The sequence below is a fragment of the Malus sylvestris genome, chromosome 4 (genome assembly GCF_916048215.2).
Source record: "Malus sylvestris chromosome 4, drMalSylv7.2, whole genome shotgun sequence".
Lineage (NCBI taxonomy): Eukaryota > Viridiplantae > Streptophyta > Magnoliopsida > Rosales > Rosaceae > Malus > Malus sylvestris.
In genome coordinates, this window is record NC_062263.1 from 13,977,914 (window position 1) to 13,991,306 (window position 13,393).

Consider the following 13,393-nt stretch of genomic DNA (forward strand, 5'->3'; position numbering starts at 1 on the left):
TCAGACCTGCCGAGATCCTCAAAGCCACCAACAGCAAGTCTACCTAAAACCTAGAGGGGCGTAAAATAGAAAACGTGAGTGGGCAAAAACAAAGTTTTTCAAAAATCATTTCATTATCAAATGGTCTAACCTCTCACCATAAAACATGTATAATTTTCCCAGAAATAGAATACGATTATAAATAAATAAATAAATATATATATATATATATACATATATTCTAGTCATGATTCACATAACCATATTCGTTAGTATGCCATGCCAAAACATAATATAGAATAAGCAACTCAGGTGAGAATAAATTCATGGAAAATAACATATTAGCCGGAGCCCCTATAGAAGTCTATACGACTGAATTCATAGCTCATTAGTCAATCTAGCCGGAGTCACTACCATTACCTATACGGCACTACACTGCACACAAGTCGAAACCACTAAAAGGGTCTGTACGACAAGACTGGGTGTAATATAATTATGCTCAATACTACGCTCTCATGATAGTTGGGTGATAAATTGCTAGCCACCTACGAGTCGGAACCACCTATGATGGTCAGTACGACAAGATTGTGCACCTAAATTGGATCCAATGTGAGCATAGGGTGTAGGAGGTGACATTATAAACAGGCCTGGGCCATATCTCTGGCTAAATCTCTAACACCAGGGTACAGGTTTATAAGCTCTGCTTATCAAATAATCACAACCGTTAATCACATTCACAATTCATAAACTCACCTGGGCTTACCTGAGCGTCCAAAACACCACAATTATATATATACATACAATTCTAACTCATGGTTTAAGCATAAATCAATAAGCATGGCAATTTCAAAGCATAACTCATTTAAATGCATTTTCTGGGAAAATATCAAGCATATACGTATATACTTAAAATCAAAAGCTCACTCACTTGTATGTCGAAGAATCGTAGCACCCGAGTCGCCCTTGATTGCGCTTGTCCTCGGGATAAGTCTCCACTATATGCGAAACAACTATAAAAACGTTGATTTAAAGCAAATAACCAATACTAGCTAATAACTTCTCATACATTACTCAAATGAGGTATATAAATATACCATCGTGATACACAACTCCACGAACATCCCCATATTTTTAAAATAGTTTTTTGACATCCCACATGCCGCCACACACCGGCAAGGGCACGGCAACACGCACGGCCACGCGCAGGGACCTTAACGGAATCCTTTAACCCATTTAGGAATATTATGTTAAATAGTAACGGAAACCGTTAAACTAACCAACGCCGTTAGAAATATTCCTTCAAAGTTGATGGAATATTCCGTCATCCCCTACCTTCGAACTCCGACGACCGTCGCCGTCGTCAGAAACTGGAAAAATCTTAGAATCCTTATATCTCCGGCGTTTCTTAACCAAAACTCATGAAATTGGTCTCAATTCAAAGCTCATAACTAGAAGAACACATCGTTACCAATTTCAAGGCTTGAAATCCATGAAAACTTGTTAGAAAAAGCTCGATAATTCCAACCAAATTTCTCCAAACTCGACTTCCCGATGTCCAATTTGCTTGGTTTTTCTTCTCCGAGCTTCGTACGAATGTCCTAAAGCTTCATATGAGCTTAAAATCCCCTGAAACATCCATAATTACGACCACATGAACAGTACTCAAATCAGGGGTGATGGTTTCTCAGGTTTTTTAGGGTTTCACGGTTTAAAATGGCATATATGAACTCAGGGACTTGCAAAGATTTCAAATCTTACCTTCTAGCGTCGATCTGTGCATGAAATGTGAGTTTGGTGTTCGTCCGTACGTTTTGTATGGAAATGGTAGGAAGCCCGAGAGAAGGAGAGAGAGAGAAAAAGAGCACGGGGTGCTTTTTGTGTGTGTGTGTCCTCACTTGGTCATCCACCAAAACAACCCAAAAGTATAATTTTTACTTGAGTCCAAAACTTAGGAACTCAACATAATAGTCTACATCCCAAGCACATGTCACACACATCACAATCTCAACATCCAAGGGTAAAATCATCATTTCACATCGTCGAAACTAAATGTTTCGGGACAGGTTGTGATATAAACATTGAAACTTAAAACCAAGATAGAAAGAACTTTAAAAATTCCATCAGCTTCAATGGATGAATGGTAGGTGTGGCACACCTTAAATCATTGCAGGAATTTCATATATATAAGGGGAAACAACTGAATCCAATGAGGAAAAGGATTAGGCATTTTGAATTATTTTAGGACTCTAAGAATTAGGTAGAAAGTGTTGGAATGTGATTAGGATTCCTCCTTGCAGCTAGAGATAAGATAAGATAATGTTGGATAAGATAGGAGAAGATAAGATAGGATAAGATAATGTTTCTCTCCAACTAGGATTCGTCTTTCTTGTGTAATTCCTTGCCTTCTAAGCCTCAACTTTAATTTCTTTAGATTTTAGCACATGTCTAACACCTTTTAAACACCAAAAAGGTCCAGCCCATATGCTATCCACGCCTGCTATCCAATCCAAGTCCAAAACTACTCTAAATTTCTCCACACAACGCCACAACACTACATCTACCATGGCTAATTGACCACAGACATATAAAGTTTGTTATAAAAAGTCAAATTTAACCATGGACATTTGAAGTTCGTGGTAAATAATTATTATAACAACGGGCATAAACAAACCTGTGATTGAAATGGTTAAAATAACAATGTGCGTTTATAGCCCGTTCTAATTTAGCTAAATATTACCACAAGGAAAGCCTGTGATCGCAAAAAGTTTTAACAACAGCGCCTTTTTAATTTATGACTGACTGTAATTGTTATCTGTAATTTAAATTTTTTATTTTTTAAATCAACTAGTATAATAATAAATGCCCAAATTTCAGATCTCAAACCCTATTTACAGTTTTCAGGCAGATGCCCTCAACCATCAGGTCTCATCCAATTCGCTTATGTCGACAATTTTCCGACCCTAAACTACAGAGATGAATAGCTTGTTTTGTCTCGAGATTGGGGGGGGAGGGGGGGAGGAAGAGCTCGCTTTGTCTTGATGATGGGTTGTGTTTGGTTTCTGCATAATTGACATTCGTGGAGCTGCTAGGATTTCTAGCTGTGGCGCAGCAACGGAATAGCTGGGTGGATGAGTTGTTGAATTTAGGGAATGAGAAATCTGATTACGATTGGTGAGTAAATTATTGCCAAGTTTAATTCTTTGATTTTTATGCTTATTTTTGGTCTTGGGACTAATCAAAATTTTAAGTCTCTGATTGTCCCTACTTATTGAATTGCTGAAGAAAATTGTTGGGTTGCTAAATTGGGTTTTGCATAATGGGAGTTTGGTGTTCCTGCATAATTATGTTTAAATTAATTATGAGTAAAAGAATAAACTCCAGAATGTAATGGAGCCAATCTCGCAAAAGACTCATGGTTCTCAAGGTTTCGAATGAGAGAACCAAGGTAACAAAAATGTCGGGACAAATATAAAAAATGGTGCAAGCAAGAAAAGACAAATTAGTTGTATTTGTGGTGATTATTATGCTTATATTCCTGGTTTTTTTTTTTTTGGTAAAACTTGGATGGTCATTTTGTTTGGTCTGTCCTTTGAATTCTTTTAGGTGCATTCGGAGCCAGAGGCCGTAACGATCGGGATGCAAGAGAGCTGGCAACAAGTGGTTAGTCATGCTATGTTATTGTTTAAGCCTTTCCCATTTTATAGTATAAAAGGAATTTCTTTATGTGGGTTCCACACTTGCTATCAGGGCACTTGAAGTTACGAATTCCAGCCCTTGATTGTTCTTAATCAAAAGAAAGCATGCAAGGGACGATACAATATAGTTTAAGCCGCAATCATAATGTTTTGAAAAGCAAAACACTCTTCTTATTCACAATGCCATGCATGGTTCACAATTTCCTAAAATTTTAGAGTGGAATGTTTATTCTTAGGAAGATCTCACCTCAAGAGCTCCAAACCTCGATGGTTATTGTGGCAAACTCTCATTTCTCCTAAAATTTTAGAGTGGCATGTTTTGATTGTTCTTAATTACTGTAAAGGAAGCCCCATGGAAAACTCTCCTCTCTCCTCGCTCGCTCTCTCACACACACACAGAGGAAGACATCCACATTGATCTTCATATGCTTGACAAATACATGAGGTCTCTTTGTGTCTCTCCTTCTAGATTTTGACTATTATTTTTCATGTCACAATACTCTTCGAGTAAGAAACTCAATCTATGACTAGGTGGTTCGAAATAAAAAAGGAAAGCCTTGAATTATTGCAATCAATTTTTTTTACAGGTCGGTCTATGGGCCCTGTGTGATGAGTTCTGATTTCTAAGCTATATATTTTTCCTTGTTTGTCTCATAGATGGTTGGTGGTTCTAATTCATGAGGGTTTATAACTCAAATATCAGCTACATTTACAGCCACCTGCAAATTTAAAATGTGATTGGCTTGCAGAAGATGTGTGTCTTCTTAAAGAAAAAATTGCAGAGAAGACGAATAGCATTGGAGGACCAAGATTGGTACTAAGACTTGAGTTTTGTTTTAGAGTGTGAAGCAAAGTCTCTACATATTTTGGTGATTTGGTATATTAATATATGAATTTTAATAAAATAAAATTTGCAATTTTGTATATTTATATATATATTTTTATTTATTAAATAATTTTTTTTTATTTTTTTTTTACTTTTGGAAATTTTTTTTATAACGAGCATTAACCGTGATCAATTTATAATCCACAATGGCCATAGCACGTGGTGTTAGATCCCAATCTACCACAAGCACAATACGTGGTTACATTGCATTTGACAACGTGAATAGTTCGTGGTAGAAACAAAACTTTCTATCACATCCAAAATACTAACGGGCATAATGCCTGTGGTAGATTGTAATTTATCATAGACATCCACCGTGGTAGATGAGCTTTTTTCTTCTAGTTTTGTCATTTATTGCCATCATTACCAACTGGACCTACGATAATATGAAAATAACTTAAATTACTACAATAAATAAAAATTAACTAAGCAAATGCAAAGAAATAAGATAATAAAATTGCATAAATATGCTCCCATCAAACTGATTTACGAATAATTTCATGGCGCAGTAAGAGACAACCAACAGTATCTTTATCAACCACGGAGTAGAATACAAGGCAACAGCAATGGCAGCTCTTTGACCAATAAAATTGCTTCCAAAACAATATCAATTTAATTTAATATATCACACATGAACCACTTACTATGGGCCACACTGATAGGAGCATATTTATGCGCCTTAGTTAGCTAGTTCTTATGCATTTTCGTTATGTTTTCTTAGTTAAAGTAGTCTTTTGAGCTACTTTCATGTGTTTTCAGGTTCAAAGGGCATATGACATAAAAGATGGCAAAATGGAGCATTTTAGAGCAAAAGTGAGCTTGGATTGAAAAGTACATGCTTGGAACAAGGAATGGACGAGTTTGAAGGTCAAGGGAGCGTAAGAAATGAAGAAATGAAAGTGAAGAACAAAGAAGTCGGAATTGGCAACTAAAGTTTCTAAAGTTGGAAGTTTCTATTCTTGGAGGTTTCCATTTTCGAGAGTTTCTATTCTTGGCTTTGGGCTTCTAGACGACCCATCCCTACCTCTTGGACAAGGCCGCATCCTCCTAGCCCAATTCATCTTGGATCCTCACTTAATGCCGCACCTAAACCCTAGCCCATTTCCAAATCTGATTTCCCTAATCTCTGCCGCACCTAGGGCCCCAAAATACCTGATTTCCTTGCCTTGCAAGGCATTCTAGAAGGCCCATCTCTAACCCTAATCTGATTGCTAGGGTTTGAAGTGCCTATATATACTCCTTTAAACCCTTTGGCCGAACAGACCCTCTCCATATTCAGAAATTCGTCCAAAACCCTATTTCCCACCTTGCCGCAGCCTTCCATCCCCAAACTCCCAACTTTCTGCCCAAATTCAACCTTGCCGCACCATCCTCTTCCCCAAACCATTCCTACATCCTTCCATAACCATTCATCCACCTTGTGCAGCCACTAAAGGAGGAGAAAGAAGGAGTGCCGTGCAGTCCAAAGGAAGGAGAAGCCTTGCACATGCAATCTGCCATTAGTGGAGTGTTTGGAGTTCTTTCTTTCTTTGTTTCTGTTTTCATGTTTAATTTAAATTGTTGTTCAATTATGTTAGACATGTGGAACTAATTTCTTTTTAGTTAGAGGTGAATTTGAAGCCATGGACATATGTTTTATATGATTTGATTTCTTCCAATTATGATTTCAGAAATTGTGAATGTGATTTACTTATCTATTTGATTGATAACTTGTTTATGTATGTGGGTTGAGGGTCGACACTTAATTTGCATGCTTAAACTTGATGCTAGGGTATAAGGGAATTTCACCTAATCGTTATTAACTTATATTCATAAGTAGTGAAAGTCGCTAGTCACAATTGTGTTAAGTAAATCCTAGGCAAGAGTAACATGCGTATCCCATAGTTATGAATGCCTCGTCAATGCTTATGATGTCCATTGAACTTAATGATCTTTGATATGTGTCTCTATCATGCGTATTCCATAGTTAGGGTCCTTGATAAGAATAATTTGGTTGTAATGCGTATTCCATTCAATTCAATGAATCTAGGGAAATCTGAGAATTAATTGGTGCAATCTAGTTAATTTGGGGCATTGTCATTCATGGTTTGTTGAAAGAGTAATTGGAGATTGAGTTGTATGCATATGTTCATGTGTGGATAAGGAACCCTCTAACTAGCTTCTCACCATTCTATTTAATCACAATCTGTTTTGCTTTACATTTGTTTTTAAAGTTTGAGTTTTAAAGTTTTAATTTCGTCAAAATCATTCCCCCATCTATTTTAAAGTGTTAGATTAGTTAGAAATCCATTTACTTGTGTTTCCAAGTGTTTTGAGTCAAGTCATAGTCCAAATTCGTCCAAAGTAGTGTAGGTGCTCAAAACTGCCCAGAAAGTGGTTTTTAGGCAGTTTTGAGCCTTCTAGTTGCTGTTTTGAGTTTTTAGTTTGTTTAGGTGTTTTAAACCCTAGTTTTGCATTAATTGAGTCTAGTTTAGTGTTCTACATTATATTTTTATGTTCTTGAGTCAGTTTTACATTGATTAGCATCCCTAGTTAATCCCCGGTTAGAACGATCCCTATTTGCTCATATACTACAATTGTCATCCATAGGGTTTAATTTGTGTGTCAAGTTAATTTTCACATCAGACACCACTACCTTCTCATGTGGTCCATACTTCCTTTTGTAGTTGTTTAACTCTTTGAAGAACTTCCCATAAGCTGGCATGTTCCTAATGACATCAAGCAAGGGTAAGTTAACATTCACCTTACTTAGAATATCAAAAATTTCCTTAAATGACTTATCCTGCTTGCTCTTGGCAAGTCTTCCAGGGAATGGTATTGGTGGAGTGTAAGGTTTCTCGGCCTTGTGAAGATTTGGTGCTTCAACTGAGGAAGTAGCATGGCTTGGTTCCTCATTTGGTTTCTCATTTCCTCCTACATTCACATGATCAAATTCGTTAGTAACTTCATTTCCAACTCTATTATCTATCACCTTACCATTTCTGAGTGTAGTGATTGCTTTGGCTTGCTCTTGGTTCCTTTGGAGTATCACGGGTTGGCTTGGAAACTTTCCAACCTCTCTTTGGTTCAAGGCATCAGCAATCTGTCCCAATTGTGTCTCCATTTTGTTTAAAGCCGCCGAATGTTGTTGGAAAGTGCTATTTGTGGCTTGTTGGAATTGCAAGGTGTTTTGAGCTAACAACTTAACCGTATCCTCAAGTGTAGGGGCAGGTTTTGGTTGGAAGTTTTGGAAGTTGTTGTTCTTCCATGAAAGGTTGGGATGATCTCTCCACCCTGGGTTATATGTGTTTGAATACACATCATTCCTTGGCCTTTGATTGTAAGAATTCATGAGGTTCACTTGCTCTTGAACAAACTCGGGATAAGCCTCCCTAGATGGACATTGATGAGTAGGGTGGTTTGGTATGTTGCAAATGGCACACACCTCATTTGCTTTTGGTACCATGTTGAGCACGGCTTCAAGTTTCTTTTCTAGGTTAGCTACCTGCAATGAAAGTTCATGATTAGAGCTTGTTTCATATACTCCAACTTTCTTACCCCTTAAATCTTTGTGTTGAGCATTAGACCCCAACATCTCATAAATGTTATATGACTCTTGAGCATTCTTTTTTTTTAAAGCTCCACCTGCGGCATTATCAACAGTTGATTGACATGTTTGGGTTAATCCATCATAGAAAATTTGCATTTGTAAATGAGGAGGTAACCCGTGGTGTGGACATTGCAACAAAAGGCTTTTAAAACGCTCCCAACACTCATTGAAAGGTTCTCCATCATCTTGTTTGAAGTTGAAGATTTGTCCCCTTAATGTGGCTGTCTTTTGAGTGGAAAAGAACTTCTCCAAAAACTTCTTAGCCACGGCATCCCATGTGGTGAGGGAACCCGGTGCTAGAGTCATCAACCAACTCTTGGCCTTATCTTTCAAAGTGTAAGGAAACACTCTCATCCTCAAATTTGCTTCACTTACTCCCTGCAAAGGTAAACCACTCACAACATTGTAAAATTCTTTAACATGAGCTAAAGGATCTTCATTAGGTATGCCATAAAAAGAGGGAAGCATATGAAAATGTGAAGATTTAAGATCATAGTTTCTAGCTTCTGTGGACAGCAAGATGCATGAAGGGGAATTTGGTATGATTGGCTGAGCAAAGTCCTCCAAGGCTCGAAGCTCATCTTGGTTGCCAGCCATTTCTTCTTCTCTTTCCCAATTAATGTGCTCAGATCTTTCACTTGTGGAACTAGACGAATTCCCTTCCTCTTCTTCTCGGACAAATGATGAACTTGTTGGCACAAAGTTGTCCAAATTGTTGCCCTTTAACCGTTCAATTCTTTGGCCTAACTCAACAAGTCTATTTGACATATACTATCTGAAACAAAATAAACAAGTTTGAATAAAAATCAAAACTCAACTTAAAATGAAAAGAACAAGGTTTAATAGCAAAGTAAGCAATTACAAGGGACTGAAATCAGTCCCCGGCAACGGCGCCATTTTTTTGTTGATGTTTTTCCTTCCTAGTGCTAAAAACATGTTGAGTATAATAACACAAGTAAGGGTGTCGAATCCACAGGGACTAATTAGACCTATATAACCACTTGTTTTGCAAGAACCCTATTAGAAAATAAAACTAATCACTTTAGACAGATTTGATGTTGTAACTTGAAACACACGGAAATGAAATGAACACAAGTAAATGAATCTACAAGTAATGAAATGAGATAGTATCAATGGAGATGAGGCTAGGGATTCGGTTTCACCATTGCTAAATTGATTCCATGTTTGTTAAGTCAGTTTATGCTCAGCCATCTATCTATTTCTTGAGTTTGTTTCACTTAGATATGATCAACCATATGATGTGTGGATTTAATCAAATATTCCTAGTCATGAACCTAATTGTGATGTTCAACTTCGGCTCCTAATCAAGAATGTGTTATGCATAAGAAACTTTCATAAAACCAAAAAAACACTTAGCAGGATGTTTGCAAAACGTTTCCTTCAATCATTCCCATATCTGCCAAAGTTATGCATGATGTGTGCTTTAAGATTGGCTAGACAACTTATGGTTAATTCAAATGGTGATCAAGCATTAAAACCAACACACAAAGTCACAATTAAATCAGAGAATGAAACAAGAAATAGACGGATAAACTGAGCATTCCGAATTAACTACATGGCAATCTTGCTAGGCTACATCGAATCCCTAGAATGAGATTAGTTACACTTCATGTTTACAAAGATTTGACATAGAAATATATAACATGAGTGTACATAGAATTAAGAAGAAGAAACCCTTGGAACAAAGCTGGTGTCGAAAATCCCTTGAGAGTTGCCTTTGGTGCGAGCTCTCCAAGTGTGGTGTAGATGAAGGTGGTGCGGCTATGGTTGAATGGTTTCTGTAAAATGGGAGAGGGAATGGACAGAGATGGAGTGGCTGTGTGAATGAAAAAATGGCCTGAATGTAATAATCCCCGATTTCTTAAAGAAGCTAATCTTATATGGAGTTTTTAGGATAGCATGCGAATCCATTTCCAAGATTGGATCTGAAAATGTAAAGTATGAGATGCTTGTGTGTATGATGATGGGGGAATTGGATCTCTGAAATGGTGAGTGCTTTTCACCAGGGGGAATATGCATGCATGTTGCCATTTTAATTGAAGATGCATGTGGAATGACTGCAAGGACAGGCTGGCAATGGATATAAAATTGCACGGCATGGATGAATTTGTCAGTGAGAATGTGGCTGAATGTTTTAACTAATGGGAGTGCATGTTCCTGGTGAACAAGGGGGGGTGGAAAGGTAATGTAATGCATGGCAAGGTGTGTGAAACCACCCAATCTGAATCCAATGTTTTTGCCTTGCTTAGAATCACCCAAACTGTCTGAATTGCACCCTTTTCCTTCCACATTATTTCCTGAAATTCCAGCAGCCAAACTCGTCCTAGATTCTTCATTTGGACTTCAAATTAACTCATCAAGATCTTCTCCATGCTTGAAATAATGCTCGGCTACCAAAGGTGCTTTTACTTCATTTGCCTTCCAATTGATCCTAATACAAACTTGGCTACACACTAACACCAAATAATGTAAAATGCAACTAGTTTGATCAAAAACATCACAAAGATGGCAAATATGGAGTATATAAATGCACACAAAATATGAACTATCAGGTTCTTCTCCACACATGAAATATATGCAACCTAAATCAATTTTCAGTTATCAATTTAATAAGTTATGAATCTCGACACTCCAAGTTAATTAGGTCCGCTTAAATTAACCTTCAGATTTCCCTAGAATCATTGAATTGGATGAATATGCATCGCAAACAAATTATTCCCAACAAGTTCTTTATATGAACAACATGATAAAGACACAAGTTAGAATCATTACGTTCTTTGGAAATCATAAGCATCGACAAGGCATTCGTAACTATGAAAAGCATGATACTCTTGCCAGGAATCTACTTAACACGATCGTGACTAGCGACCTTCACTACTTACGAATATAAATTCATAACGATTAGGTGAAACAAACTTATATCCTAGCATCAAATTCAAGCATGCAAATTAAGCGTGCACTCTCAACCAACATACAAGAATAAGTTCTAAATCAAACGGTTAAGCAAATTGTATTCACGACTTATACAACGATAACTGAAAGTAATCAACTTATTTCACATATATAATCATGGTTTTGAATCCACCCTTAGCCAAAACGAAATTAGCCAATCATACTTAAAGCAAAACAAAGATTACATGAATTAGACATTAAAATCCAAAGAAAGAAAACACCTAGAATGCTCCAACTTGGCAGCAAGTGCATCCAAGATTCCTCCTTTCCCTTGCTTGTGGCAGATTGGTTTGTGGACAGGTTTTGGGTAGTTCTATGGTGTAGACTGGATGGGGAATGGTATGGAAAGGTTTATGGTGAGTGTAGAGGAGTGTTTGATGGTGGAAGGGTGGTGGAGAACTTTGGCAAAGAGGGTGGAAGAAGGTGGAGTGGCTGTGATATTTTCTGGGCACTAAAATGGTGTTTTTGGGGTGTTTTGCTGCCTAGGGTGAGTATGGACGAATTTCTGTGATGAATGGTGAATATGAGAGTGTGAACCCTTTGCCAAGGGGTGTAAACATGTATATATAGGCCCCAAAAGCCTTAGAGAATCAGGTTAGGTCAGGGATGAAGTGCACGGCAAGAATGGGTTTGTGGTGTGCAATGGTCCAAGGGTGAAAATCAAGTAATGATGCAAAGTGTGAAGGGTAAAATGGAGTGGTGTTGCAGCTAGGGAGCATGAATGATTGTGTTCATTGCATAGAGATGGAAAGGGAGGTGAAATGTGTCAACAAATGGGTCAAAGGTGCAGCAACATGTGTTGCACATGGCATTGGATTCCAAATGTTAATGATGGAGCATCAATTGGTGCATGTAATGGATGTAAAGGGTGTATAAAATCTGATGGGTGAAGGGAACAAGAGGTATCAAGCAATTGAGTGTAATAATTAAATGAATTGAAGCATGAAATCAGAAATTATGTAGGGGACAAGAGTGATCAAGCATGGCATGGGAATCCAAAGGGAATTCTATGTTATTTTGCACGGCAATGAAGGCAAGTTGGTGTGACAGAATTTTGGGCTGAGTTCTTCATCTTTTGGACCATAATTCTTCACATTCTTGGCCTCTTTAGTTCTCAAATTCGTCCATCCACTTTGGCCCATGCATTTGCTATCCATTCCAAGCTCGAAACTGCTCCAAAGGCCTCCAAAATGCATCATCTTGCATAATTTGTACTTAGAGTCTGAAAACACACAAAAATAACTTTAAACACTAAAATAACTAAGGAAATACAACGTAAATGCACAAGAACAAGCTAACCAAGTCGCATAAATATGCTCCTATCAAGTAGTCCTTTGACCTGAGGCATCATAGTTGTCTTGTGGTTAGGTCCTTGATCTTTGATTATGTCAAAGTCACTCCATTCGCGGGTGTCCACGGCATAGTTGGGGTTAAGCCACTTAGTCATGGAGTGATAGGAGCATATTTATGCGACTTAGTGAGCTTGTTCTTGTGCATTTACGTTGTGTTTTCTTAGTTAAATTAGTCTTTTAAGCTAGTTTCATGTATTTTCAGGTTCTAAGGACAAAGTATGCAAAAAGGTGCATTTTGGAGCCTTTGGAGCAGTTTTGAGCATAAAATGGATATCACATGCTTGGAGCCAAATGGATGGACGAAATTGAAGATCAAAGGAGGCAAGAAATGAAGAAATGAACATGAAGAACAAAGAGTTCAGAATTGGAAGCCAAAGTTTCTAAAGTTGGAGGTTTCCATTCTTGAAAGTTTCTATTCTTGGATTGGAAGTTTCCTAATCCTTTTTCACCTTGGTTCCAACCCTTGCCGCACCTTTCAAGCCTCTTCCCTCTTGGATTCTGATTTGTTAGGCCCTTTTCCTTGTGGATTTGGGTTCTACACATCCTTTTCAAAAACTAAGTGGGCCAAAACCCTTTTCTTTGTTGATTTAAACCCTAAACAGAATCTTTAGGCCCTAGGCCTTAAAATCTGCTAAGTTTAAACCCTAATCTGATTTCCCTAGGGTTGTACCGCACCTAATGTTCTAGAAGCCTAAAAATCTGCATAAAACCCTAGTTCTTTTCTCCCTTAGATAGGCCAAGCCTTTTATCTCCAAAACCCTAACCTCTTCCCATCAGATTTGTGAAAACCCTAGCTTTGCCGTGCCTATATATATGTGTTTTAAAGCCTAAATTCGTCACCACCTCCCTCCCATTCAGAAATACATCCAGTCGCATCCTCTCCACCATTCTACACCATTCTACATCCCTTTCCACCACC

The 13,393-nt window shown here is 37.8% G+C and overlaps 1 protein-coding gene, 1 long non-coding RNA gene and 1 pseudogene across 3 annotated transcripts; 2 read left to right on the forward strand and 1 right to left on the reverse strand.

Moving 5' to 3' along the window:
* Nucleotides 1-2,876: 2,876 nt before the first annotated feature.
* LOC126619480 (uncharacterized) lies at nucleotides 2,877-4,537 on the forward strand. 2 transcript variants are annotated; one of them, XR_007622073.1, is made up of 3 exons: nucleotides 2,877-3,150; nucleotides 3,583-3,639; nucleotides 4,262-4,537. It is a non-coding gene; the product is annotated as an uncharacterized LOC126619480 (long non-coding RNA). The 2 variants fall into 2 exon arrangements; XR_007622072.1 differs by having other exon boundaries at nucleotides 4,332-4,537.
* A 324-nt stretch (nucleotides 4,538-4,861) lies between these two features.
* LOC126618136 (uncharacterized) lies at nucleotides 4,862-8,917 on the reverse strand. Its single transcript, XM_050286231.1, has 2 exons — nucleotides 7,196-8,917; nucleotides 4,862-4,936 (listed from the first exon to the last, which is right to left on the reverse strand). The coding sequence occupies exons 1-2, from the start codon at nucleotides 8,915-8,917 to the stop codon at nucleotides 4,862-4,864; spliced, it is 1,797 nt and encodes a 598-aa protein (XP_050142188.1).
* On the forward strand, nucleotides 8,262-8,372 carry LOC126620549 (small nucleolar RNA R71; annotated as a pseudogene).
* Nucleotides 8,918-13,393: the final 4,476 nt, after the last annotated feature.

Coding starts and splice junctions, on each gene's coding strand:
- LOC126618136 (XM_050286231.1), bottom strand. CDS start 8,917: ATGTCAAATAGACTTGTTGAGTTAGGCCAAAGAATTGAACGGTTAAAG. Junction 4,937..7,195: donor AGTATGGACCACATGAGAAG/GTAGTGGTGTCT, acceptor ATATTATCGTAG/GTCCAGTTGGTAATGATGGC.